Source organism: Nelusetta ayraudi, unplaced genomic scaffold (genome assembly GCF_046127955.1).
Source record: "Nelusetta ayraudi isolate G7.1 ecotype Tasmania unplaced genomic scaffold, CSIRO-AGI_Nayr_v1 ptg000011l, whole genome shotgun sequence".
Taxonomy (NCBI): domain Eukaryota; kingdom Metazoa; phylum Chordata; class Actinopteri; order Tetraodontiformes; family Monacanthidae; genus Nelusetta; species Nelusetta ayraudi.
In genome coordinates this window covers 22452205-22479613 of record NW_027466061.1, presented here as the reverse complement: position 1 = coordinate 22479613, position 27409 = coordinate 22452205, and the positions used below count along the sequence as shown (strand labels likewise).

At 45.0% G+C, this 27409-nt stretch overlaps 1 protein-coding gene across 4 annotated transcripts in view; it reads right to left on the bottom strand.

Moving 5' to 3' along the window:
- The window catches only part of LOC142885482 (receptor-type tyrosine-protein phosphatase mu), a 170496-nt gene that overhangs the window by 57659 nt on the left and 85428 nt on the right, over nt 1-27409 (bottom strand). For 3 of the 4 annotated variants that reach the window (XM_076021959.1, XM_076021961.1, XM_076021960.1), the window contains exons 10-16: nt 22307-22508; nt 21521-21623; nt 12241-12514; nt 8071-8107; nt 6738-6812; nt 4241-4376; nt 2830-2859 (exon numbers count right to left, since the gene is read on the bottom strand). In XM_076021959.1, coding sequence (XP_075878074.1) covers nt 2830-2859; nt 4241-4376; nt 6738-6812; nt 8071-8107; nt 12241-12514; nt 21521-21623; nt 22307-22508 — 857 coding nt within the window. The remainder of the gene's footprint in view (nt 1-2829; nt 2860-4240; nt 4377-6737; nt 6813-8070; nt 8108-12240; nt 12515-21520; nt 21624-22306; nt 22509-27409) is intronic. The other variant, XM_076021962.1, reaches the window with a different exon arrangement.

The following is a 27409-nucleotide window of genomic DNA, read 5'->3' as shown; positions in this document are numbered from 1 at the left end:
CCAAAATACAGAGTGCCAATCTAAATGTATGCTGAACAGAAAATAAAAAAAAAATCAAGCACTTTACTTTTCTTGGAGAGAGCTTAAATGTTTGGAACATTTTCACAGATGCAACAAATCTCAAGGCTTTCACAGACAAGAGCACATGGCACGCAAACAAACAGACATGCTTTGCTGTTGTTGACGTTGTCATTTTTGATTTTCCTGAAAATCACTGCGACTAAGCGGCACAATCTTATTCATCGTCAGCGGTGTGAAGCTCAGCTTTCCGTGCAGGTAGTTTGAGACGCTTCTTTGTAATACTTTGTGCTCGCTATTGATTAGTGATGGAGAACTCCATTCTTTTCACTTTGTATGAGTCAGTCAGCTGCCAAAGAGGATTAGTGATTTTGAGTCATCGAGTCACTAAGTCAGACACCCAGAGTGTGCAGAAAATCCCAATATTCAGAATAGACAGCGGGAGTTCTTTTTTTTTTTTTTTTTTTTTGGTTTAGCATACCGGCATACAAACATAAAGTGTATAGCGAACCATTCATTGTAATGCATTCACTCAGGGACGACTGGAGCAGAGCAGCACTTTCAGCTCCGGGAAGGGAGTGGCAGTGTGCCGCTGCTGGGCTGTTCATTGTGTGAGTGAAGGCAGTGTTACTGTGAGCGACTGACTCGCAACAGGGAGGGAAATGGGGAGTTGAGCTGAACCGAGAAAGCAGAGTTGCTGTTTTCTCTGCAGGCTGAATACAGCCAGTGACTTGATATATATTAGTACGGGTAGAATAGCGCTCACACAATAGTGACATGTTGTCTGGCCTCGTCTTTGCAGTCAGCTGGCTAGTGGTTGCAGCTAGCGGCTGAGTTAAATAGTGATGAGGAATCGTGACTCATGAGTCGGTAAAGTGACTCTTGACTTTTGAACGATTTGTTCAGATCTCGCACTCTTGACAAAATATCCCACAACGCAAAATGTGAACACGTCCCTTTAAAGATTTGCCTGATTTGTGTCACATGACCAGTGTAACAACAGTTTAACCCCAATAGTGGAGAACTGGGTGAATCTCACCATTGAATTTATATTTACATTTCAAAATAATGCAAAACACTCAAGATATTCCTAAGGCTGTTCCCTTTCCTCTGTGCTGATGTGTTCTGCTCCTCCTGCACACCATCAATCCTTCATCTTCTCCAGCTACTTCACATTTAATCTTAGTTTGACAACTGCAGAAATTAGCCCTGCAATTTGCAGCATTCTTCCATCTTCTGCTGCACAGCCTGACCCGACAGATCCACACTTCATCCATCTTTATGGTGACGGTGACACAACGGAAGAACAACTTGCACTGCCTCTGCAGCTGCTTGACTCTGGATGGTTCCAGTGTCTCAGTTTACAGCGACGCCAGAAAACACAGCACAAAACGCACCTCAATGTAACGGGAACGACAGAAATCGGATCTTTTTGCAAGGTTTCCCAACAACGCCCTGCTGCCTCTTGCTGCCTGGCTCAGCTGACTTCACTGTGGTGGCGCGACACCTGCAAAACACTGGGCCATTCCGCTCGAGGCGGCTACGGGTGACACGGCGAGCGTCATCGTGTCCAGGTGTCTCCTGAGGTGTCCTTTGATGTGCGGCAGCCTCGATGCCGTCCTCTGATCACAGTCGCCTCAAGACGGATTAGCCGACACCCATCACAAAGAGCGTACAGTGGCGGCTTATGAGCTCCGGCGGGGCGGAGGGAGGAGGAAGGCAGAGCGGCAGAATAAGCTGCTTTCCCGTGCGGAGCTGCGATCTGGAATCATCATCTTGCGGCATCGTGAGCCAAACGGGCGGCGCCGTGGCCGTTGTTTTATGTCTCAATAGAAAAAAAAAAAAAGCCGCCAACGCCGCGATCACAAGGTCCGTTCTGCTGCAAATGCGGACGTCTTTGACAGCTTAGGAACCCAACTCCGCTATCGCCACAGAGCGGCTGGGATGTGTGTGTGGATCAATGGTTGAACAGAAGGGATGAAAAAGAAGCATGAAATGGTTGGACGACCCGGTGAGAGGGTGAAGACCAATCAGGTCAGAACATGGTCTTAGCCCAGAACTGAGTGCGATCAAAATGACCAATCTTGCAATTTTTCTTTGGCCGTGCATGTGTATGTGTGTGCATGCGTGTGCGTGTGGCTGTACAAAGTGGCCAGGCCGCCTCAGCTGAGCGTCTTGGCACTGAAGCGCCGACGTGAGAGGCATTTCAAAGTAAACAGAGATGAAATCGAGTTGGAGGCAAATGAAATATTCACATTCTCTCTTGTGGAAAACACCGCAGCCCCCCCCACCCTCCTACCTCCCACCAAACCCCCCCACCCCCCCACCCCCGTCAGAAGATGAATTTGGCGGACGTGCAATAATATTGAGGGAGTTTAGTTCATCGTGGACGGACCAACTCCTCCGCAGTCGAGCAGGAAGACATGCCGGCGCTCACATGGCAGCGGCGGTGAGGTGGTGGAGGTGGATGGAGGGATGGGGAGGGCGGGGGGGGGGGTTATTTTCGGGGCGGCTGCGGGCGTAGCTGCGTCTGCGCGCTTTTCGTCAGAAGCGGTGCCAGCGTGGCGCCACGGCGTGATGCGCTTGCGGTGCGGCGGCGGTGCGCTGGTGCGGCGCGGCGTTCCCACCGTCCCTCCAGCAGAGATTACAGTCGGGCCTCTGTAATAGCTCTGGGGTGGGGGTGGGGGTGGGGTGGGGGGGTGGGGGGGGATGACATGGCTCTTTGCATGCACGGGGCGGTGGGGTGGGGTGGGTGAGAACAGCACGTGGGTGAGAGGCATGGCACTAACATCACACAGAGTGGTTACTTACAGGTAGTAAGTGTAGGAGTGATAGGTTCTTCTGCCGATTGGGGTGGTGGTAGGATTTAAGCGGTGGAGGGGGGGGGTAGGGGGATGGAATGGAAAGGAAAGAAAAAGTAAAAATATATTAATGTTTGAAAAAAGAGAAGAAATGAACAAAATCAGATATGGTGGCATAACGTGGAGGTAAACTAGTGATCATGGGAGGCAAAAAAGGTGATTCGCTTGGAGTCATGTCATGCTTCCCGTCCGGCGGCTCGGCTCGGCTCGGCTCGGCACGGAACGGACTCGCTAGTTTGGGCAGCGCACGGAGGCGGCGTCCGCTAACTTCCCCTCCCTCATTTTCTTCTTTTTTTTTCCTGCTTCTTCTTCTTTTCTTTCTATTATTTTTTCACGAACGCACCATTTCATACACCCGGAAGAAAATTAGCGAGTCTGACCTCCGAGGCCGAGTCTTAACAAGCGCTGCGAACGCCTAAACGCAACTGTGGCCCCCGCCGTGGGTAAAACCAAATTAGACAACAGATTCAAACAACGAAGTCGTCGCCACGTCTTGCTTAGATTGTGGCTAATTGAAAAACAATGTCATTAGTGTGGGCTGCACAGGTGGCGGGCGCCGTTTTAAACAAAGCGTCTTATCTACGGTGAAATATGAAAAAAAAAAAACAAAACAAAACTCAACATTGTGATTTCATTATTATATACAGCCAAGCCTCCCCATGCCACCCCCACCCCTCATGACAAATGAACATTTGATTCAGTACGTGCTCACATTTTACATTTAAAGGAAAAACACAAACTAAATCATCTGACGTGAAACATTTCCTACAGGGGGTCAACGAGGATTCACTGAAGAAATATCTGCAGAAACAGACATTTTTGTTCTTTTAACCTTTACTGTGGACAAAGGGGGGACTTGATATTTGCTAAGCCTCAGCTGCCCGTGTTGCTGGGAAATGCGTGCGAGAGCCTCCAGCATGGGGTCCAGGGCTAATGCAAACTTAGCCTTCAGCTATGTGGCCGTCCTCTTTTATTCTTCCCAGGCCTTTCATCACATTTTCTTTCTTATCTATCCACCCCACCTCCCCCGCCCCCCTCCCCCACCTCCCTCCCCCCTACACCACCACACTCAAAAACACTTTTTTTTTTTTCTCTATTCCCATCCCGGTGTCACTGATGCGCTGCACATTTGTTTGAGGGTGCTGCGGAAAACTGATTAATTTTTCATGGCAAAATGTATATCATGGCTGTAAACAGTCCTAATGGGGCGTATCAACATAATCAAATTAATTATTTACCAAGACGCTGACAATAGTGGTGTTTGAGGAACAAGTACACGAGATGATAAAGGAGGGGTGGGATTTAAAAAAATCCTTTTGAAATTGTATTTTCAACGGGTAGAGGAGGATAGTGGGCGTTACCTTTTCTTCATGAGGAGGACGACTCCGAGGAAAATGATGACAAAGAGGAGGATCCCGGCGATGACCCCGGCGATCTTCACAGTGTGGTCCGTTTGCTTCTCCGGCTCCACCGCGTCGGGTTTGTGGGTGGCTGCTCCTGCGAGAACATCACAATGTCCAGCAGAAGATCAAACAGAGAAGTGCGACTGACCAAGATGTGCAAGTGAATGCGCCCTAACGGCACATACGCAGGTGTTTGACCTGAGCTGTGCGTGCAGCAGCATTTCCTCCTCGCAACGGTGGTAGGCCAATAGCCCCTTTGTTTTAAACACACACACACACACACACACACACACACACACACACACGTTTATGGACTCTGGAAGTTCTTTGCCTTATTGCAGGATGAGTTTCTCTTTATTGTCCACCTTTAAGTGCGACCTCAGTGCACCGAGGATCAAGCTGCACTCGGGGAGATAAGTGTGCACCATCTTCACCCTTGGTTAATCATGTTTGGGACCAAAACGGTTGCCGGGGCCGTAAAAATAAATGTAGGACGCATGGTGGTAAAGATAATACCCGAGAAGATAAAAAAAAAGAAAAAAAAAAAGGCTGAAATAACCACAACATTTAATATCAGGCCGGGAGGAGATATCCCAACGACGGGAGGCACAAATAGAGGGGAGGGAGGGAGGGAGGGAGTGAGGAGGAGGGGTGGGGGGCGTAAAACGGCTTGTTTTAGCAGCATCTTCTCCTTGGGAAATGATAAGAGGCAATCGAAGGTAAGCAACCATCACGGAATGACGACTGTCCACCCCAACAACACCATTATTCCTTGTCGCCGGGGGTAAATTTAGGATGATAAATTGTGATGTCAGACAAACGTGTCGGGGCAGCGGCTCCAACTCTCTGTGCTGCTTCTATTTTCTCCTCTTATCAAAAAAAGGGTAAATATCTCCTCTCCGCTCGCTGTGACACATCGCTTTATTCAGACGGGAGTTTTTCGAAGATTCCCAGACGGGTGCCGACAATAACGATCACCCATGGACTGATGGAATCTGATTTTTTTTGGGGGGGGTTCCAATAAATGCCGCAGCCTAAATCCCGGCCAAGAGCCACGTATCAATATTCTACCATTTCAGCTGAAGGGAAAATGGTGAGTTACTCAGATGAAAAGTTTGGAGGGGGAAGAAAAAAATATTAACTCGAGATCTTAAGCAATCCAGCATCATTTCGTGTGTTTACACTTGTCAGAGTGGCAAACAACCCAACACCTAATCTCCCGGAAATAATGAGCAATATTCATGAAAGGGGATTAACTCTTGCCAAAAAACTCTCCTACAGTGACACATCAAACGACAATCAGAAAGGCCTTTCATGTGCAGTAACGATGGGGAGATGAAGGCAAGAGGCATTGTCTGCGACTCGTTTGAATGCGTCCCACTGATTTGCAAACGGCGAGACAATACACGCAGAGGCACACGATGGGAAAAATCGCACTTGTTTGTTTGACTCCGGAGGGAATCAGTTGTTTTTCCACATTACCAGCAACAGTGGCCAGTTTTCTGACTTGAAAATGACGGTTTCAAAACTCCAATTTCTGGTTCATTGACTTGTAACAGGGAGAATGACACCCACCCTGCCACCCACCGCCCCACCCCCTCCCGCCACTGACACACCGCCCCGTGGTGATCTGCAATGACGAATTTGGTTGTCTGTCCTCTTTTGAGAACATATCTGCGCACTTCCAAGATCTCCTCCTCCTCTTCGCCTCCTCTGTGCCCGTCTTGCTTGGTCTCTGCTGCTATTGTGGCCATATGGAGAGCAGTGCGCTTGCTTGTTGCAGCCAGGCAAGAGGTGTCGTGCTGGTGTGAGAATTAAGTGTTGCTACGAAATGAGGCATGTTTTTTTGGGGGGTTTTTTTGGGTGGGAGGGCGCTGGGCCGGCAACCAAAGTGAAATGAGTTTCACGTTGGCTGGCCTGGTTGGCGGTGTCCGCAGTGCGTGTAGCTACTCGATTAAAGGTCCAGTCAGTAAAATCTGACTTGATTTAAGATTTTTATATCAGTAAAAGCTTCATATATTGCATGTAAATATATTAACAAAAGTGTACACTCACAGCACAATGAAAATCAATTGGTTTTCCTCCCCACAGAACTGTTCTTATACATATATATTTTTTACATTATACATATAAGAATATACATATAGCACGGGACTTGCTCCCAGTTAGTTGCCATCTTGCACCGCAATATTTCAAAGGAAGTCGATGTGGACAATCCAGCTGCCTGACATCGAATTTCATATTTAGGGTGAACACTCGCGTCCTTGAATAAACCAACAAAGAAGAAAGTGGACGACATATCCAGGTTTGTTTGCGACGCCACCACTTGATGTCGCCGTTTATTATCCAACTCTCCAAATATTCCAGACTTAACCTTTTAACCTTTAAAGGTGGGAGAACTAAACAGCGGCGCTTCGACTCGTCGTGGTGTGGCGAAATGAGCCGCAGATCTGACCTGTCAGCTGGTTGTCGCCGGCCGCCGGGGCGATGCGGAGGTAGGGGGTCGTGAGCTGAGTCACGAGTATGGCAGCTGAGTGTAGAGGCGGGCGATCCGGGATTTGCATGCAGCAGAAAAAGACAAAATGCAGACAGGGGGAGAGAGAGAGAGAGAGAGAGAGAGAGAGAGAGAGAGAGAGAGAGAGAGAGAGAGAGAGACGGCAACAATTCCCATCATCATGCAGCAACCTTAGTACACAAGCATTTCACATCACAGTAACATCGTTCAAGTTAGCGTAACGCGCGCACGCACACACACACACATACATAAATCTGAGTGTGTGAGCCTGAAGTATGCCTGCGCCGTCCTCGCACTTGTCGTGAGGGTTGTTACTCTTACAGCCACTGAGGCTTGTAAACAGGTCAAACTGAGGAGGGGGTGGTGGGTCCATAATGGGGTGGGGGACCTGCATGCACCCCCGCCCCCCCCCGTAATACAGGAGATTATGGGGGCATGTGACAGGCCCTCCCCTTCGCCTGGAACAGAGTGTGACTGCAGCTCCCTGCGGCCTTATCAATTCAGCCGGCCGATCAATGGTGCTTAAACTTTATCACCGTTAATGTGTGGAGCGGGAAGCGCAGGCAGCTTAACTAAGTACCTGCAGACCTCAGTGGGCACACACGCCGCATCCCACTCTTAAAAAAATAAAATAAATAAAATAAAAAAAACAGCACACATGCTCTCAGGCAATGTGTTCATCCGGAACATGGCGAGGCCGGATCATGTAATACTGTCTGCGTTTCAAGGTAAACAACTGTTAAATGTGGGAGCCGCAGGTTTCACCCGGCCATCATTCAGCTGCGCTTACGCTGGAGATGGTACATGGCCAGACATAGGATGTAACAGAGTACACTTTGTTACTGTACTTCAGTAGGTTTTTCAGATATCAGTACTTTACGTTATACTTTTACTCCGTGGATTTGTACACAAATATCTGTACTTTCTACTTCTTTATGTGGGAAAAACACGCCCGTTACTTTTGTGTTTAAAAGTGTTCATTTGTAATTGTTGCTTGCTTGCTTGGGTGGCCCTGTGATGAACTGGCGACTTGTCCAGGGTGTCACCCTGCCTTCGCCCTATGACAGCTGGGAGGGGCTCCAGGAGAGCCCCGTGACCCTGAGCTCAGGAATAAGCGGGTATGGAATTTGAATGAATTAATATTTTACTGTGCATTTTGAATTTGTTACATGCCACACATGTAAATTTGAAATTTGCGTCCGTCTATTGTGTTAGGAGGTGCAGGTGACAAAAACATCCTCACTCACTGACACCACAACATCTCCAGTCCTACCTTTGGTGGCGACCCGAACGCAGTCGATCTTGGTCTCCTGCAGGGAGGGAAGAGAGGAGGGAGGACAAACGGAAAGAGATACTTTGAAGACAGCCAGGACACTCGTGCCAAAGCGTTCAGTTTACAGTAGAGCAACAACACCTCTCCTAAGTACCCGCTGTGAGCTCAGAAAGAAAGAAAGCCAGAAAGAAAGAGAGCGAGAGAGAGAAAGAAAAAAAAAAACCAAAACATCTCGGCCGCTTCCAGGCTGTCCCCTATCATCTGTTGCGCTCAATGACTGTGACACAAAACGCGGGAAGGCGAGAAGGGCCCACAGCACAGATTAGCGGTGCTGAGCTGTCAGCCAACAGCGATCTGTCAGCAGCCCGCGGCTCAAGGTGGCCAGCCACTGTGGAGGAGGAGGCAGAGGCCTGTGACAGGCGGCGCCTGGGCCTGGCGCTGGGCTACGGCAGAAAAAAAATTAATAAAAAAAAAAAATAAGTAAATAAATAAATAAATAAATAAATAAATAAATAACTAGAGCCGTCGTGGGAGCCTCTCTCTGCATATGTAATGGAGATTCGGCTCTGACAACAGCCTTCTCTACAAAGCAGAAATAGAAAACCACAATGACAGCAGCAGCAGGAGCAGCGGCACATCATCTCTCGCTACTGGCGGAGAAGTTTGTTGTCAACAATGGTCTGCTGAACAGGAGGGAGGAATGGAAAAAAAAAAAAGAAAAGAAAGGCAGTCGGGGGGACAATGAGCGGCACAAAAGCGGAGACGCAGCAGTGTCGTGTCCCTGTGTTTGACCCTGACACGCTGGCCAGCGAGCGAGGGAGAGGGCAGGCGAGGGAGCGAGCGCGTTGGGAGAGAGGCACAGCGGGCATAATGAAGAGCAGGAAAAACATCCACGTCCACGTGATGGCGGCTGCACGCGTATCCACATCAAGCTGTCAGCCGAGCCTTTTGTTGAGAGCAACATTACCGGGAGTTACAATGCTTTCTATTTTTTTTTTTTTTAAACGCAGCGCTACAAAAGAATGGAAAGATATTGTTGGGCTTTTCCTGTCACAAGTGCTAATTGTGCTCAGAGGGCTGAGAGACATCGTCACCATATCATTAGACAGTAATTAAAGCTCGTAATCCGTCGACGGAGACCTGCTTCTTGGAAGGGTTCACGGTCGCAAAAAAATGCATGCACATAGGTACTGTACATGTATATATATATATACATATATATATATATATATATATATATATGTATATATATATATATATATATATATTTATATATATATATATGTATACATAGATATACATGTGTACAACCACACATATAAATGACTGAATAAAAAAGTGAATAGGAAAATAACGGCCTCTGAAGGAGATGGATGGACACTTTCTTTGCAAAGGGAAGAGGCTCCTTCAGCCAATTCGCACCACTCACCCTCTGTCGCCCTGGAAAAGTCGCAGGGCGCTGCTGCTGTTCGTCTCTCAAGAGCTGAACTCGCTAATTGGATTCGGGCCGTGCCGCACGTGCTTCTGCCGCCGCCTCGGCCAGGACGTGCTGATGTTTCTCAAGGAGCCTGTTTGCGGCAATTCTCATTCAGGCCAACCGTCGGCCGCGCACTACAAGTCACCATTGAGACGCCTCAATGGTGACTGGAGGGTGGGTGGCAGGGAGAGGAGGAGGCAGGGGCTCCGGTCTGCGCTAACGGCGGCCGCCTGCTGCCTCAGCTGCATCTGGGACGGACGGACGCCTGGAAACCAGACTGGCAAGGTTTATTATGAACCACATTTGAGGTCAAAGGTCATCCTGTCAGCCGCATTACAAGCGTTTCTTTTTCTTGCGGTCTAAAGGGAAAAGGGGTTTTTGGCTGCAGTATCACCAGTGACCACTGGGAAAAGAATTGCCGCACCACCATATTGCCAGTCTGGTATCCTGTTCTAATAATACATCCAGGGTCCAAAATCACCCACTTGTTCCCTATTCCTTATATAGAGTTCTATGTAGCCAACTATATAGTGCACTCAACCAAATTAAAAAAGACAAAAACAAAAACAAAAAAACTTATGAAAAAAAAACCCCTAATGTCGTTGCAGGTGGATTATTAAAAGGTTATTGGAAGGTGTAAATAAACAAATTAATAAATAGATAATGAATTAATTATAATTAGAGAGATAAGATAAGATATACATTTTTTGTGCAAAGTACAAATTATATTAAGCGTCTTCCCACATAAAAAAAAAAAAAAGAATAATGCTTGGATCTTCTCGCCTTTCCTATCTTCGGGTGAATTCTGATGGGCAATGCATGATGGGATATATTTCCTGGTTACTGACCCTCGGTTGTACACTACTTTTAGCGATGCATTGTTGGATACATCGAGTGGACTGATAGTGAATACCAACATTCTCAGGATTCAGACGCCACTGCAAAATAGCCTATTCCTTGTATTGTGCACTATCGTGCAAGGTCACCAACCTTTGTGGTAATGAGAGCTACTTCATGGCTACTGAGTCATACGAAGGCCAACCAGTATGTTATACTTTTCTGAATTAACACATTTTCTCAGTTTGCCTTTCGATTTTATTATTTACAATACTAACCTATGTAAAGACACTGATCACGTCAATTTCTCACAATAATAAATCAACAATGACTTAATGTTGGATAAAGGTAATATCCATATTCATCACTACATTTCTATAAATCAGTTCACCTAAACTTGATATGAATATAATGAAATATTTAAAATCATTTTATTTTTAAGATCGTAAGAAAAGATCTATACAATGTGAGCAAGTGTGATTAAAAAAGAATAGCAACTGTCTAAACTTTTAGAACAGGTGACTCGTGGGGGCGACCTGGTGCCATGTTGCGGGCGCCATGTTGGTAAACCCCTGATACAGTGGCGGAGCAACTTAATTGAAATGAATGAGCGGCCATATGGAGTGATGGAGGGAGAGGGCGGATCACCGCTGCAGCCCATCAGGAGAGCTTGTTGTCGGGGAGAATGGCGTCACGCCCACCTGGGGAGCGGTGGCGTGGCAACGCGTTAGCAAGCGTCGACAGTTGTGAGCAGGTTCGGGGGACTTCGACTCAGTTATGCGTCAGTCATTGTGATTAACACCGCAGTAACATTTAGCGCCGGTTGATTTACGCCTGTGGCAGAGCGTAACGTTGTGTCCTCTAAAGAACCTGCAACATGAAAAAGTCCAACTTTAAAGCTGAATTTGCTCTGATGTCGGCGCAGCAGAGCGGCTCATTAAATTCGCACAATTCATCATTGTCTCGACTGCGATAGACTAATTGTGGGGCTTCTGAGCTGAGACAGCAAACCACCGCGCACGGCACTCAGTCAAACACTGTCAAACTTTAAATTTTAACCTCGCCGTCGCTCCACAGAGAGAGCGGCGGTGCGGCGCTAAGCCAGACCAGGGCTACCTTGGGAAATTCTGGCGCCAACTACTAAAACATACAATACCAACATAGTTTAGTGCTGCATCTGATGGAGGAATTCATTTCCCTGCAAACTTGCAATAGTTCAAGTCATTGGATAACAGCTCTGAATTAAAAGTAGGAAAATAATGTTGGTTGTACGTCCTTTGAATTTGAGCAGTACAGACCGCAAAGAAAGGTGGTTTGGAGATTGGATGCATTCGAATGAGATTCTTTGTTTTTTCGTGAGGGATGTGCAACGTCTTGAATGAAGTCAATGGGGAATTTGATGCCACAGTTTCATCTTAATGACTGCAAATGCAAATCAAATACATATATGTGTATTGCTATAGAAGTGTGCGTGCTTCTATATACAGCCTCTTTTTTTTTCTACGGTGTTTTGAACAAAATGATTGCGCTTATAGTTTCAGGACCATTTAAATCAAGTCAATAAGAAGGATCAGTAATATTGGCTGCAAAGGATGTTTTGAAGTGTGTATAACACGCAGCACAATGGCATCTTCTGAGCCTGCAATATTAGCCTGACAGCTAACAAAAGCTCAGAGAAAGTGTCTGAAATGTTGCTAAGAAGCTATGTCAAGCGCATTACTATTGGTATGTCTTTCACTATTGGGTAAAAGCACATTACCTTTTCATATGGTTCAGTTTCACCCCCCAAAAACAAACTTGTTGCTTTCAAGTCAGACTGGGCAGATAAAAGGAGAAGCTCCAAGAGCAACACGCACCCCGTTGGCAGTGCTGACAGCCTGGTAGTAGATGCTGTAGCTTTTCTGAGGCAGCAGGGGGGCGTTCCAGTAGCCGTTGTAGGTCTTGTTGTCGCCCACGGTGAACGGCTGCGGCGAGTGGATGCCCGCGGCGGGGAACTGAGCGGTGAAGTAGTACTGCGAGTTCAGGAGCGTGGCGTTCTGGAAGTGGATGGGAACCGGGTAGCAGCGCAGGATCTCCGCTGTGCCCCGCGCTCTGCGTGGTCGCTCCTCCTCCACCACCACCTGGTACGCACTGCAAACACAGGACACAAAGAGAGCGTGAGCGGCTATGCCTGTTAGCGTAGCCGCCAAAGGAGGACTTTCCACGAATGCTGGAGGTCTGCTGGGGTCTCAGAGGCGAGCGAGGGATCATTGTGGACGTGTCAGCTGAGGAAGAACGTCTCTTGGATACATTTCTTGCATCGACTTTTGACACTTTTGCCCCTTTGGAGGGTTTTCAAAATCTTGCCATGTGTGGATTTGTGATGAATTGGCGTCAACGTCTAGTTCTTTGACGACCGGAAGAACATAAAGTCGAAACGGAGAGCAAGAAACTTTTGGGAAGAAAACAATGCGCGGAAACCTTTTAGCCTGTTGCGGTTCGTATAGAGGAGCAGGAGAACGAGCTGCTAGCATGAGGGAAGAATTGATTCGTGGTGTGGCGTTGCCGTGTATGGGGGAACAGTGTGAGACCGCCAATAATATCAGGAGGCTTTGTTGACTCAGAAAAAGGAAGGAATATATTGATACACAGGTGAAAAAAAAAAAAAAAAAAGAATTGAACTAAACAAAAAAAAACAAAACAAAAACATCCAAATGGGTAAAAGAACATTGGATTGAGCCGATATAGATTTTAAAAACTGGAGCCTCTAATAACTTAATTTCTTTGAAAACAAATAAGAATAACGCTGACCAATTTACTTGTTTATATAAGAGAATGGGGGGACGGGGGGAAAACAACATACAATGCAAAAATAAATGAGAAGCAACACAGAACAGGGGCCCTGGTGATTTGCATTTTCATTATTCAACAACTGAAAAGGTTAATGGCTCCTTCCATTTCCTCTCCTCTGTGCTCCGCTAGATCAAAACTGCAGCCCTCTGTGCCTCCTGACAGAGATGACATTGTCTCGGGGCCGGCCACTTAGCCCGAGGGGGAGACTGACTGTCTTATAGCTGCTCCCGTTAGTATGCAGCGCGCGTCCACCTGTTAAATCTATCGAGTCGCCGATTGACAAAGAGTCTGTTTACGCCGGCTTTGACTCAGTGGGAGAGAGAGCGCTTCTTGACTGAGCAGGCCACGCAGACAACAAGTTATTATGACTGAAGGCTGACGGATGGCTGAGCGCGTGAGCATGAACGCGTGTGAGCCCGTGTTGACACAAGCTATGGTTCTTTAATTCCACTGCAGAGTATTTCCCAAAACAAATATAGCCAAATAAGTATCTATTATCTAAGGATCTAAGGATCTATTATTGGTCAGACATAGCAGGGGTTGTTTCGACTTTGCAGGCTGCTATTGATTTAAAAAAAAATAAAAATAAAAATAAAGTTACTAATGTAGCACTAATGCTAATCGTTGGCTATTCTTTAGCATTAGATGCACTCACACGACTGCCTTTCCCTGTTGTCTTTTTCGGAAAAGGTAGCTTGCCGCAGCTGCTTCCTGTCTTGGTCACTTTTAAATGGGAGCCTATTGATCATATGATGCAAGTCAGTCTTCAGGCTGACTGAAGAGGCTCCTCACTGGAGTCGAGTTGGCCGAGAAGGATGAGGGAGATTTAAAATTTGAACATTTTGGCAATCCAGAGGTTACAAAAAGAGGTAACAACCACGTTGCTGGCTTCATGAGTCTGCAGATTTCTTACCAGTATTTAATTTGCTGTGTCAGGAAAGTGTGCATCCGGGACAGCCTCGGATTGGCTGGTTGGATTCTTAAGCTCTCAAGTCGCAGCAAAAGCTGCCCGAGACGTGAGCAATTGTTCCCCGCGGCTGGTACCAGATGATGAAGTGTCCTCTTGTGTGTGCGGCATGCGCTCTTTGACCCGACAGTTTATCATAAGGTGTTTGCAGCGTCATTAGAAAAATCCCCCTTTTGCTCTCGCTGGGCGTGTCCCAATTCTTTGGCGCGCTCTCCCATTTAGTGGTGGTGGGCTGGCAGGTGACGAAATGTCTAATCCCGCAGAGAGTCTGCAGGAGGAGTCGGCCTTTAATTACTGTACCCTGTAGAGAGCACAGGTCAAAGGGCAAATGGAGATGGTGCGCGGAAGCCCCTTAAGTAGCTGCAGAGCGGCGCAGGGCTGAGTGATGAGCAAAGGTCCTCAGCTGAAATTTGAGCTTTGACGGGGCGGGAATTTGACATCACATCCGTCACATGACAGAAACGATTTGGTCCACATTTTGTAAACAGTTTTAAGAATTAAGAAAAACCAACATCCTTTGATTTTCTCTGCTTTTGTTTTTTACCGTGCAATTTATTGCTACAATAAGTGGGACTATTTTGTACTCGTTTTTTAGTTTAGGTTTTTTTTTGGGGGGGGGGTTGTTTTGCCGCAGCAGTGAACTGTGCACTCGCCCATATTGGTACTTTATATTCCAAATCAATCAGCAGATGGGGAAATGAAAACAAGAGCCGGCTCGCCCCGGGTGGCTTCTTATGATATGATGATGCGGCTGTGCCATGACTTAATGACAGACACGACGCGAGCAGGACTGTCTTTCCTCAGGCAAAATACCAAGTGCCAAAGGCAACGAGGCTCCGAGGGGAAGGGAGGCTCGCGGTGGGAGAGTCTGCCGTGCTGCTTCTCCTGCGCGGAATGTGCTTTGCGGCGGGATCTAAAATAAATCTGCAATTTAATAAAAATGTTTTGTTCATCTTTGGAAGTGATAGCGACAATAATATCCCACTTTACTATGCTCAGGGACGCCGTTGCTCAGCTCTAACTTGCTGTGCGCTTTAAAATATTAAAACAAGCACCTTTCACTGAACTGTCTTCCACCCGCCCCACGTCTGCCTCGTGGCTTGCATATGCATATTGGCCGACTATGGTTTTATTTCATTTTTTCCATGATTTAAACGTGCAATGATTCTTTTTTTGTCAGTAATTACCGCTGTCATGTTCATGTCCCTCTGAGCCGCTGACAACTTGTCACCTCACGCTGAGTTCACAATCTAATTTCTGAGTCATTTTGACACACAAGAGTCATTGAGTCCCGTTCTTGATTTGGTCTGACAGATATAAACTGTGAAAAAAAAAGAAAGAAAAGCAAACAAGTTGTGAACAACAACAGCTTGATAGCAAGAACAAAACAGAATCCTTTGCAGCGCGGATTCCATTTGATCTGAAGCTGCCTGGAGAATTGCAAGTCTCCTGCTCTTGAATTATTGATGATGATTCAGCGATGAAAGGACTATTTAGACAATTACCTGGATTAAAGTATCAATGCATGAGGAGAATTAAAAGGGATTTGATGGTTTAATTGAAGCAGCAGTTTAATATTTTAGGCAGTGTTGTCCGACAATGTGGGCATAACAACATAACAACGGAGGAAACAATGGAGACATAAATCAGAGCTGAGAGAACCTCAGCAAAGCGGTATATTTAGCCCTCTGTTTACAGTCCCCCACTAAAACTGAAGTTTTGTTAAACAGGATAGACAAAACAGCTGATTACATACATACAGTACACACACAGGTACATTATGTATGTATATATGTAAGTATGATTGTCTTCGAAAAATAATTGTGACAGTAGTGATGCTAATATTTTTCAATATTTCACAGAGGTTCTGCTTGGTGTGCAGTAACTATCTGATTTATAACAATCATTTATGCAAAAAACAAAATACAGTAAGGTCTTTACATAACAGTAAAGCACTGTTTTCAGAGTGGCAGTTGTTGATGCCTTTATTTATGCCTCTTAAATGACATTTGGAGCCAAAACACACATGTATTGTCAATAATTGTGCAGATGTTGTCCCCTGTAGATTTTACTTGTCAAACAAACCACACTTCTGAGATTGATATATTATTGTAGAAAAAGTATAATGAATGTATAGTTAAGCTATATGATCACTACAACAACCAGTTATTATTGAAGCACAAAGTGACATAAATCCTGTCACATTAGATGTCCTGAATTTCTTGCAAGGAACACATGTGTAATCTATAAAATTCAATACGTAGGTAAAAGTACATTTTTGGACGGCGAATTAAAAAAAAAAGTACAGCCGCTAATCCTGGTCAACCCCAAAAACACAGCACGCAGATTGGGAAGGACAGCTTGGGAGTCTCAGAGCCCATCCCTCCTAATCGTAACTAATTTCAAAACTGCTTAAATCCTCCGCTGCTCCTCCCGAGCAGGCGATGGAAAGACAAGGGGGGCTGAGGTGGGGGGAGGGGGGAGGGGGGGGTGGAAGAGAAATGAAGCGAGAAGAACGGTACAAGCTGTTAAAAGCCGTCTGCCAGTGGGGCCGACCTGTATTCCTGCAGCAGCGCCGCAACCTGAGCTGACACCAATTAGGCCTCCTCCGGCCTCGCTGCCCGATAGATTTCTGCTCTGCCGCCATGCGACGCCAACCAATTATGGCGGATTGACTCGGAATCGACTGGATTGTGACCTGAAACTCAGATTTATTTTTCTTGTGGGCTTCTGTGTGTGTGTGTGTGTGTGTGTGTGTGTGTGTGTGTGTGTGTGTGCAGAGGGAGGCAGTAGGGCTGCTGTGCTGGACTCTGGGATGTTGGAGCAGATGAGGGAAGGTGCGCGGGGAGCATTTCAATCACCGAGACTCTGCTTCTCCAGCGCCAATTGGTTGGTTGCCTCAATATACCAGCATGTCTGATTTAGAAGCGGCTGTAAGTAAGACACTTCTCCTGAGCCAGCATCCCCGCTGCCCCGCCGCGCGCGCCGCCATTACCCGCTCTTTATATTTCCCAGGTGTCCATAAAGCTATGGAAGCAACAAATTAGAAGACGCCATAGATTACATTTGCCATTAAATCGTTGAGAGAGGGAGAGAGGGAGAGACAGAGAGAGAGAGAGAGAGAGAGAGAGAGAGAGAGAGAGAGAGAGAGAGAGAGAGAAAGAAAGATACAGAGGAAAAAAAAAGAAAAAGCGCTGAGTTGTGTCACTTTTACACCCCCGCTATTAGCTCGTCCCTGATCAAAGCAATTCGCTGCTTATTTTGGGACTGTAAAGAATCACTTAACTGTTTTGGGGCCACGCTCGAGCTAAGATAATCTCAACCTACAGGGGAGAAAGTACACTGCCTCTTAAAAAAAAAAAACTGCCAGAAGATGCAGCCTTTATAAGCTTTTTAAAATGTTTGTATTTTTTTTTTTAATTCACGCCTGGTGTATGTTTTCTCCCCTCCACCGTTTATATATGGTTGCGTGAGCTCGCTCAAGGCAAAGGTTAGAGCAGCAAGAGAGAAGGGCTGATTTAGTGGCGTAAATGATATGGGAAGCATTTCGAATCACTTATTCCTGCGCTGGCATGTAAACATTTATTTTGATGCCACGGAGTGAGGAGGCGTATCTTGGCCCTGGCGGGGGGAGGGGAGGGAGGAAGAGGACGAGGAGGATGGGGGGGGGGGCATTTCAAACATTGGTGAAACACGACATGACTGATAGACAGCTACATAATCCTCTTAAAGAAACAGTGTCCCCTCTGGTAAAAACTGTTCCCGGCTATGCGCGTCGTCCTCAGAGATTAGAAGCCCGAATCCAACTTGGAAATGCTATCCAGATTAGCAATTAGGGGAATCTCGGAAAAAAATTGACAGCCACTGTCCCAGATCTATCTGAAAATAGGATTTGACTCCATCCCGGCTGCCGGATGTTGAAGCAAAAAACGGACGCAGCTCCTCCGATATGCCTTTAATTTTTGATGGGCCGCCCGCTATCGTGTGATCTTCCAGCACACTTCCCTTCCTGTGACACAGTCAAACATCTGCTGCTCCAAACCCAAACGTCTGGAGCTCCATTACCTCCCAAATCCAATCAGCGTGTGAGATTGCGTTATCAAATCAAGCGTCCCGCTGCGCGGCTCTGTGCCGCTGCGTGACAGTGTTGCCCCTTGTCAAATCCCTGTTTCGCATGAGCTTAGAAACCAATTTCATTCAAGTGTTCAAAATGAGCTCGCATCCACCGCAAAGATAAATAAATACATTAGAAAAAAAACAAAAAAAAAAAAACAACAGCTGATGGCTACTCTTGCAACGTGTGGGCAACGCAGTTGAAATATAACTAAGGAGAGAAATTGACAGAAGTGTTCAGATGACAAAAAGCTCTTCAAACTGGGTCAGCTCTCAGTTTTAGGTTCTATGGCCACTCTTTAAATGCACCAGGTTGTGAGGCTGGTTGCAAAAGGTCTTTGTGTGTCAATTTCCAAAAACATCAACTGTCAAATGTTGCATTCTTGTCTTCCTTCTGAAAACTAAACGGCGGCAGCCATAGTGCTAATGATCGTCCAGTCGACATTAATTAGACAACAGCTCCGGGTCCATTTTATGCATGGGAGCTACTGAGGAGTCACCTCGGATTTTCAAAGAGACAGTGCGTCCCTTGGGGAAGGCGGAGGAACACCGGAGTCGTGGAGATTCTGAGGCCCTGCATCGTAATCTCCCCCGTCTGCTGCCCTCCACCACCTGCTTTCCTTTGCTATTCATATTTCTCAGACATCGGGCAAACATGAAGGCGGCGCGCTGGCCTTTGTATCCTGCGAGATTTAAACGGAAGGAGGGAAAGCTGGGAGAAAAGGATAGTGTACCTGAGAGTCTACCAGCGAGGCTGGGCAGAGGCACCACTGCCATCAAAGGGCAGGTTTATTTACGCAGAGATGCAGCAGAGTGTTGGCTGAACTCTGCCGAATTCAAACGATTGTCTCGAAAAGCCACACGTAAGATCCATAAACATCATTTTAAAAGATATTATGTTGTCAAACAATGGTAATGTTTCCAGATTTAATGGAGCGTTCAAGGACAGTTTGTCTAGTGCAGGCTAGCATCATGTAGCAGAGCTTAAGCTCAAGTTTGTGTCACCAAAAACGCAAAACTGGTAAGTTAGGTGAGTTTGCCTTCGAGTGGTAACTGAAAGAAGAGCACACAGCCTGTTAATTAATGGAGGCTCAAATTCACAACAGACTGTTAATTACAATTGGGCATTTATAATTAGCCTGCTACAGGAACGGCAGTTCGAGTGAGGCTTTCTGAACTGTAGCTGTGCGTACAGTGAGAAGCCATCAGTCGGTCTTTGCTGCTTGAGCCTCTTCATTAGTCAGGGTGTAAATCTGAGGCAAAGCTGACAGGCCTGACTTAGGTGCTCAGGTTTGTGATGAAAAAAAAAATCGAATTAGGCAATGGTCTAAAATTATTTTGCAACATATACAAGAGTGCGTGGGAAAAAAGTATAATGTTTGTCAATCATTTCTCCTGTGGCCTTCGTTTACGTAGATTAGTAGCTTCCTGCCATCTTTGGAAACGTCTGAGGCCATATTCCAAATGTCTGAAAACAAAACAACACAAAACAAAAGAAAGAATGCAAAAATGAAATAAAATCACTCACAAGGTTCTGATAATTTACCACAACTAGAGTTGTGTTCACTGGCTTCACACTGTTGTTTGTGCCATGTGGAAACAAAGGGGACCTTCAGTTATTTTTTTTCTTCTTTTTTTTTTAATCAATGAAAATATTTCATATTCTTCTTAAAAACATTACCACAGTAACACTTTAATATAAACCAATGCCCATCTCGCAGCACAACCAGTGCTGAGGCTCTCAATGTATCCCTTTTTATTAGGTGCAATATTCAATCACTAATGGCAACACAAATAGGTAATCAGCCAATCACATGGCAGCTACTCAATGCATTTAAACTGTGGACGACTTGCTCAAGTTCAAAGTTATCATCGGAATGGGGATGAAAAGGTGATTTCAGTGACTTTGAATGTGGCGTGGTTGAAACTGGACAGGCTGCTCTGAAACTACTGGCATAGTTATTTACAACCATCCCTGGGCTTCCGAGAGAATAGTCCAAACTATATTATTTCCACTAATATTTGCATCCAGACAGAGCTTTCAACATCTCCTTACACAAATGTTAATGACGCTCTGCAAGGGGGGAGAGAGACTGAGGGAGAAGGTCAACAAACGGGACTTAACATTATGCAAACATGAGGATGTGACTTTGCCTGCATGCTGCACAGCATTCTGAATTATAGTCACATAGATCTGTTTCGTTCCTAAAGTCACCGACAGAATGCAAGCAGCAGGAATTGTGTCAAAGACGTGTGGCACACTAGTAGTTCCCATATTAAAAATAAATCATTTTGTAATTAGTTCTCATCCCATATTTTAAGACATTGTAAGAAAGCTGTGCACAGTAAAATTCTTCAAAGACAAGTCCAATAATAAATGTGTTGATTTTCTCCCCCCCTTAAAACACACAAATGATGGTCAATCCATCCATCAATGATGAGTGAAATAACTGGACTGGTGCAGGAACCACTTTAAGTCTTCTTTTGCTTCTTCTGCATTAGAGGAATGAATGGCTGATTTGGTAAATGTTCATATCTACTTGTAGGCCTGTGAGTTTCTTTCTTATTCAATGATATCCAATTTTCTAAAGCTCTTTGTGTTATAATATGCCCTGGTATGCTATCTGTGGATGAAGGAGGAGTGGTGGCCACTCCGACAGAAGGAATTGACTTCAGCGGGAGATTCCGCAACCACACCAGTTTGGGTGAAGACATCCTACTTCACAAATAGCAGCAGAAAATGAACGAGTGGGCTGCCAAAAGCCGACAGTGGCGTCGGGTGAAGCAAACCGATTATCTTTGCCCAACAACTTGGCGCTTAAGCAGAACACGGGGTCTTCCCTCATAAATGGCTAATCAAGCAGGAAAAACAATTCCTCAGTCGCCCAGAAGCCACTGGTGCTCGTGGTGGGCAGCCCGGCACATGAAAAGACGTGTAAAGAAAATAAATCCTGGAGCTAGCCATGGCTGCAGCGGGTTCTGTGATCTCATCTTCAAAGGCTCCACTGCCTCTTCCACACAGGATCAAAACCAGCAAAACAAATAAAGCTCGGAAAATGAGACACATGCAGCAAGGTGCTGAATTCCCTGGCAACATGCCTTCACGGTTGGGTATCGATAAACACAAGCTCTTTGATTTAGGTTTTTTTTTTTCTTCTATCGATGCTTGCTCCTTCTGGTCTAAAGAAGGAGAAGGTAATCCTCACTTTGTCGCGGAAGCCTACCTCACAGGTGCTCCTCTGCTCTGGGCAGGTTTCAGCAGCACCGTGACTGTGCTGTCCGTCTGGTTCAGTGAGGTCTCCTGGTCGTAGGCCGGCATGGAAGGAGCTGTAAAAAAAATAAGAAATTAAAAGAAAGAAACATTAGCGTTCTGCAAAGCAACGATCAAAGTGGCATTGATCAGCATCCACCTGTCTCCAGTCGCTCCAGTCAACTTAGCACTTAATGAACAGGAAGCAGGGCTGCATTTCCACATTTACAGGGAGCACTCACTGCCTTTTGTCCAGACCAGCAACACCATTCAATCAATACGCTGAGAAACAGAGGAATGGAGCATTCGCTGCAAAAAACTGAACGTACTGTGCTTCTGAGAGTGTGACGGAAACAAAGTGCAGTGGGGAAATAAACACCCGTCCGCAGTATCCAAAACACTCCTGCAGGTCGGCCACCCAAAAATCAATCCACCCTTTTGCTTCTTCTTCGACAAGAAATTGTTTTGAATACAGGACCTGAACATACAATTTGAGGGCAGATTGACTAACATTAAAATAAGCTTAGTGAAACAGCATGCTTTGCTCATAGGGACGACCAATGCCATAACTGGGCTGCTTCTAATTTCATTTGTTAGAGAGCAGACAATGCCGCACAGCCCTCAAGACATAAGAATTATATCAAGCAAGTGAAACGGCCATCGTTCTCGCTGTCCTTCCCTCAGAGAAAGGCCTTTGGAGCCTTGTGAGCAGTGCTCTCCAGCATAGCAGCCGACTGTTGGGCCAATGAGCAGTGCTGACCTGAGATCTTGGTGGTGAACTGGGTGATGACAGGAGGGCCGTAGCCTTTGGCCGTGCTGGCGCGCAAGGTGAAGGAGTACGTGGAGCCTGGGTAGAGGCCCGTGAACATGTGGGAGGTCTCATTTCCCAGCTTCACTACCTTCCCGCTCTGGTTGGAGAGGTCCAGCTCAGGGTCAAAAGAGCTCACAGCCTTGTAGGAGATCTAGAGAGAAGTGGAGAATAAAAAATAAAATAAATCAACATGAATATTCTGATAGCCCTCATTCAGTGCCAATAGCGATTCAGCCGAGAAGGATTTTACATTCATTCGTGGAAACGTTGGAGGCATCCAAGTGGTTTGGCAAGGTAAAACATCCTGTTTTACTTTCTTATCCCTCTCCCTGGTCGCTCACAGCAGGGGCCACAAAACAATGTGACAAGCGTCGTGAGCATTTTGCGCTCTGTGTGCATAAGTCCGAATGACTGCCGTCAATAGCTGGACGAGTGAGATTAAAGGAATCGCAGTGTGAGGAGGAGCATCCACCGATACAAATGATCAGATTAAAAAAAAAGGTAACTTATATGGAAAGAAATGTTTTGAATCTATCAATCAATCAATTATAATTTGTAAAGCGCTAAATCACACCCAAAGGAGTCTGGAAGCGCTTTGCACAGAGAAAACCAACTGATCCCGAATGATGCGTTTTGACACGAAAATCCAATTCATGGATCAAATCAAATAAATCCCAATTAAAGTTTAGACTGGAAGTTAATGTTTTAATGCGGTGCCAGAGAAATTTTATTTTGTGAAAAGGTGCTCCTTTTCTTGATAGGAGGGACCTATTACTCAAAATAAATTTGAATTGCAGATAGGACAAAAGTATTTTTTATTTGTATTTTTTTTTAATTTATTTTACCAATTGTGCTTGCGCACTATAACACACTCTTCTGGAAATCAGACCTCTGATGTCTCAAAGGTCACTGCACCAGTTACGTGTTTTTTCTACCATGTGAGAATGCCTTGATTTTCTCTGGTTCCCAACATGTGGAAGATGCAACAAAGCTTTTGTCATCTATTTTTTGCATTACCAGCATGCCAACTATTACACCAAGTACGATAAACGACACCTCCCTCTGACCAATCACAAGAGAGTGAGCTGTTCCAAGGTGGAGGGAGCAAGTGCAAGAGTTTCTCTCTCGTTTTGTAAGGCCTCTTTTGCCAAACAAACCTTGTTTATTCTTGGAAGTGCACACTGTCAAGTCTAAAACATGGACCAAATATTCCATCATATAGGCATTTAGCGTGTTTTCAGACTGTACTATGGATTTATGGATTTCATTTGAGTAACAAAGTGACGAGATTATAATGGAATTAAAAAAAAAAACACTTATCTTTCAACATTTAAGTACTCTTTCAAATGTGGTTCAACCCAAAACCCCAAATAAACAAACTCAAACAAAAATGAAATTCTGTGTCAATTTTAATGAGATTTTTAATTTGAGAATTTCAAAATTATGTGCAAAAGGTCCACAGAGACCCAGCCGTTATAAAACAGCGGTTCGATTTGACAGTAAAAGCAGAGGTACACAAAATTTTCCAGGCAGAGCCGCTGCCTGCTTGTGGTGTGAAAACCCATTGACGCATTCTTTCTACATTAATAAACACAAGAAGGAGCTCTGGAGGGAGACATTAAGGTGAGTGTTTTTGTCAATATCCATTTTGAATAACTGCAAAGTCCCACTTTAAGAAAATGCCTGTACGGGAAAAGCTCCATTATAATTCCAATTAAAAAACACAAAGGGAGTTAGGAGTGCTGCATAATTTGTGTCCATCAAGTTTCGCAACGCTTCAAGGCCTTCTCATTTAGTCTTTGTCTGTGAAATTAGTCTCTGATGCCAAATCCTATATCATGAGGGAGAAGAATTTTAAAAATGACTAGTCAACAGTAGGCACATGGACAGTGTTTTTTTTATTATTATAATTGAACTGACATGAAAAATAATAGAAAAAAAAATCAGGGCATGGTTCGAGCAAATAATTTATGGCTTTCCTGTAACCACTGCTGGATCAGATAAATTAGACCGGCTTGCAATTTTCCTATCTGAGGAAAGTAAGTCGCAAATGTATGATGCGGTCACAAAATATAAATAGTCTGCTGTCTTTGGCACACCTTTTTAGTTAAATTACTTTCATTTACAGAATAATGACGGAAGCTAAATGTTAAACTGTTGGTGAAAATTCTACATATTCTTTCCTGTCACAAAAAGACACTGGGAGCAACTTAAAATTCTATAAAACGGGAGAGGCATGCATACACTGACAGTACTTTGATAATATATAATTATTAATGTAATTATTTTGTGCACTGCAGACCTGTCATAATAAATGGAGCTACTAGAATAGGCAATATACAGTATTACACATTTCTTTTCATTTAAATACATTTAGCAGCAATAGCTATAATTACACAGTACTTTGAGGTGTATCCAGTAAAAAGGATGTATTTTTTTATTTTTATTTATTTTATTTTATTTCTTAATGAAAAATTTAAAGCAATCAACACTGGAATTAATATATGGTTATGGAGGTGGGGTGATCAATCGCTACTTAACTGATTGATTGCACAAAAAAAAAAAAAAGAAAGAAAGTCTTTCGGAGTTTCGGTTAATTGATTAACAAAAGGTCCTTAAAGTGTCCTTCAATAAATATTGACATTTGATATATAGTAATTAATTCCTCAACGAAAGTGCAACACACTACAGTCCAGTGTGTCAGTAGTTGAGATCTGCAAAACAAATCAATTTGGCAAGATGAAGCAACATGACGAGTAGCTCACGCATGTGGTCCTAGAAGCCAGAGTCATAGCAGTAGCACCACTGGCTGAAAGGCTGCTGTCTGGTGAATGACATGAGGGAAGCCAGTCTTTTTAGATATTACATGACATTAGATATTATTAATACCAGGTAAGTATTTGAATGACTGCTTCAGCCGGACCAGGATTTTCATTGACTGAAAATGCAGCTGATTGTGATGCACTGCTACACGGCTGACAGCCCGCAGAAAACCCATTGTGTGCCTTGCAAAGAGAGGCTGCCTTGTGTCTGCCTGCAAAGTTACCAATAAAATGACATTTGCAGAGCCGGTCAGAGGGAAAAAGGGGAGCTGAAATCTCTTTGATATCGCGCCTTGTCAGATGTGTTTCACTTTGAGCCCTTTTGATAATGTCAAATCAAAGCAAGGTCCCGACTTGGAAGAATTGACTCCTGCAAAAAAGAAAAAGAAAAAAACAACTGAGCACTGTGTGTGTTACTTTCTCCAGCCCTAACAGCAGCAGACGGCAGAGAGGGGCCGCACCTCTGGGGCTCGCCGGCGTCTGTCACCTTCCCTTTGGGATGAATTTTAATTCCCTTCTTTAGATTGGGGCCCCCGTAATCCTAAATTATATTGGGCGATTCATAATGAGCCTTTACTGTACATTAAAGCCGCATTAGTCCCCCGTTCAAGCTTTTAAGGTGGAGAGACAGTGAGAAGTAATTGCTGTGGTGCACAAGTGCGATAGCCCGCAGCAGTTACTTTGCACCTGAAACACGCTCTTGCTTCAACATAAATATGTGCCAACATGGGGGGTGTATATATATATATATATATATATATTTATATATATACATATGTAAAAACGTTGAGGCAAACGACTCCACTCGTGCTGAACGCTTTCAGTCGTAGCATGAAATTTTAAAGAGATAAACAGCTGAAACATGTCGCACTCACAGTGAGTGAGCGTGCAATAAAGCCACCCTCCCTTCCTCCCAACACACCTTTCCCCCCCCCCCATAGACATTGTTAGGCGGCACCTCTAAGTGCAAAGGACGCGTCCAGAATCGAGTGCGCTTGAATGAAGAGGCGCCTCGCCGCGAGTTTTTTGGTCTTTCGCCGGCCTGATTGAAACGTCCCCGCGCCTCACCGGGAATATCCATTTCATATTTCATTTTCCTGCGGCAGCCTGAAGGCACGGCGGCAGATGGAGCGACCTGTGTCGCTGTACCCGCTGCGTCGCTTTTCACCTCTCAATCTGCTCGCCACTCGTGAAAAACACTCCTGTCAATGATCGCTAACCCAGTCAAAATATCAGGCGCCGGCGAGCGGTGACAGGGGAGGCAGAATCAATCCGCAGGGGAAAGGATGGAGGATTGCTTCAACCCTAAGCCGGTTGAGATCAATGTGTACACACACACACACACACACATTACACATTATACAAAGATATATATATATATATATATATGTATATATATATATATATATCTTTATATAGACATATCTATTGAGTGTGGAGACTGTTTCTATTATTCAGGATTCAATGCAGCTCCTGGACTGGGGCAGCTGTGCTCATGTGGAGACTCGTGTCAACATTTGCTCGGAGCCTCGTCGTGATGTGTGTTTTTTCTTCAGAGGTCACGTACGAAGGTTGTTCGCAGTCCTGCGTTGGAACGACCGACAGGGAAACATCCTGGAACAGTCTTCCGTCAGGAGGCTTGAGGTGAGTCTGATTCAGGTTTAAGCTTTCCCAAAACTTTAATTTAGAGCTAATCCCACATAATTAAAAAATATATACCCAATGCCGCTGAAGTCCACATTCGGCTGTGTTTGCTCCACTTAAAGCCCAGATTTCGAAAAGGAATGAGTGTTTAATCCCTTTAGGAAGAGCTGAAAGTTGGCAAGCAAGTTCATAGTGGGATGTGATGGTTTAACAGAGGTCACTTTGACACTTCGCCTCTCTGGTCAAACCAGATTTTAATGATGGTCCACACTGCGTTCACTTGATCACTTTTTGGCCAATCCAATTGAATTGTTTCAAACAGAGGAATCATAAACACTGAATGAAGTGGTCATATTGATTTGCGGGTTCCTCTAATGTTGTGCACTGAGAGGTAGCTCATTTGTGATACGATCACAGGATTCAACTTGCAGCTATACAAGGAGGTACACAAGTATTTAAAATAGGGTTGTGTTTCTTTTTACGTTTCTTTTGAAATCACAACACGAAGGAAACATTCTGCTTTTTTAAAATATGACGAGGAAGAGGCGGGAGTAGGGAGTAATTATCTTCATCAACGACGTGGCAC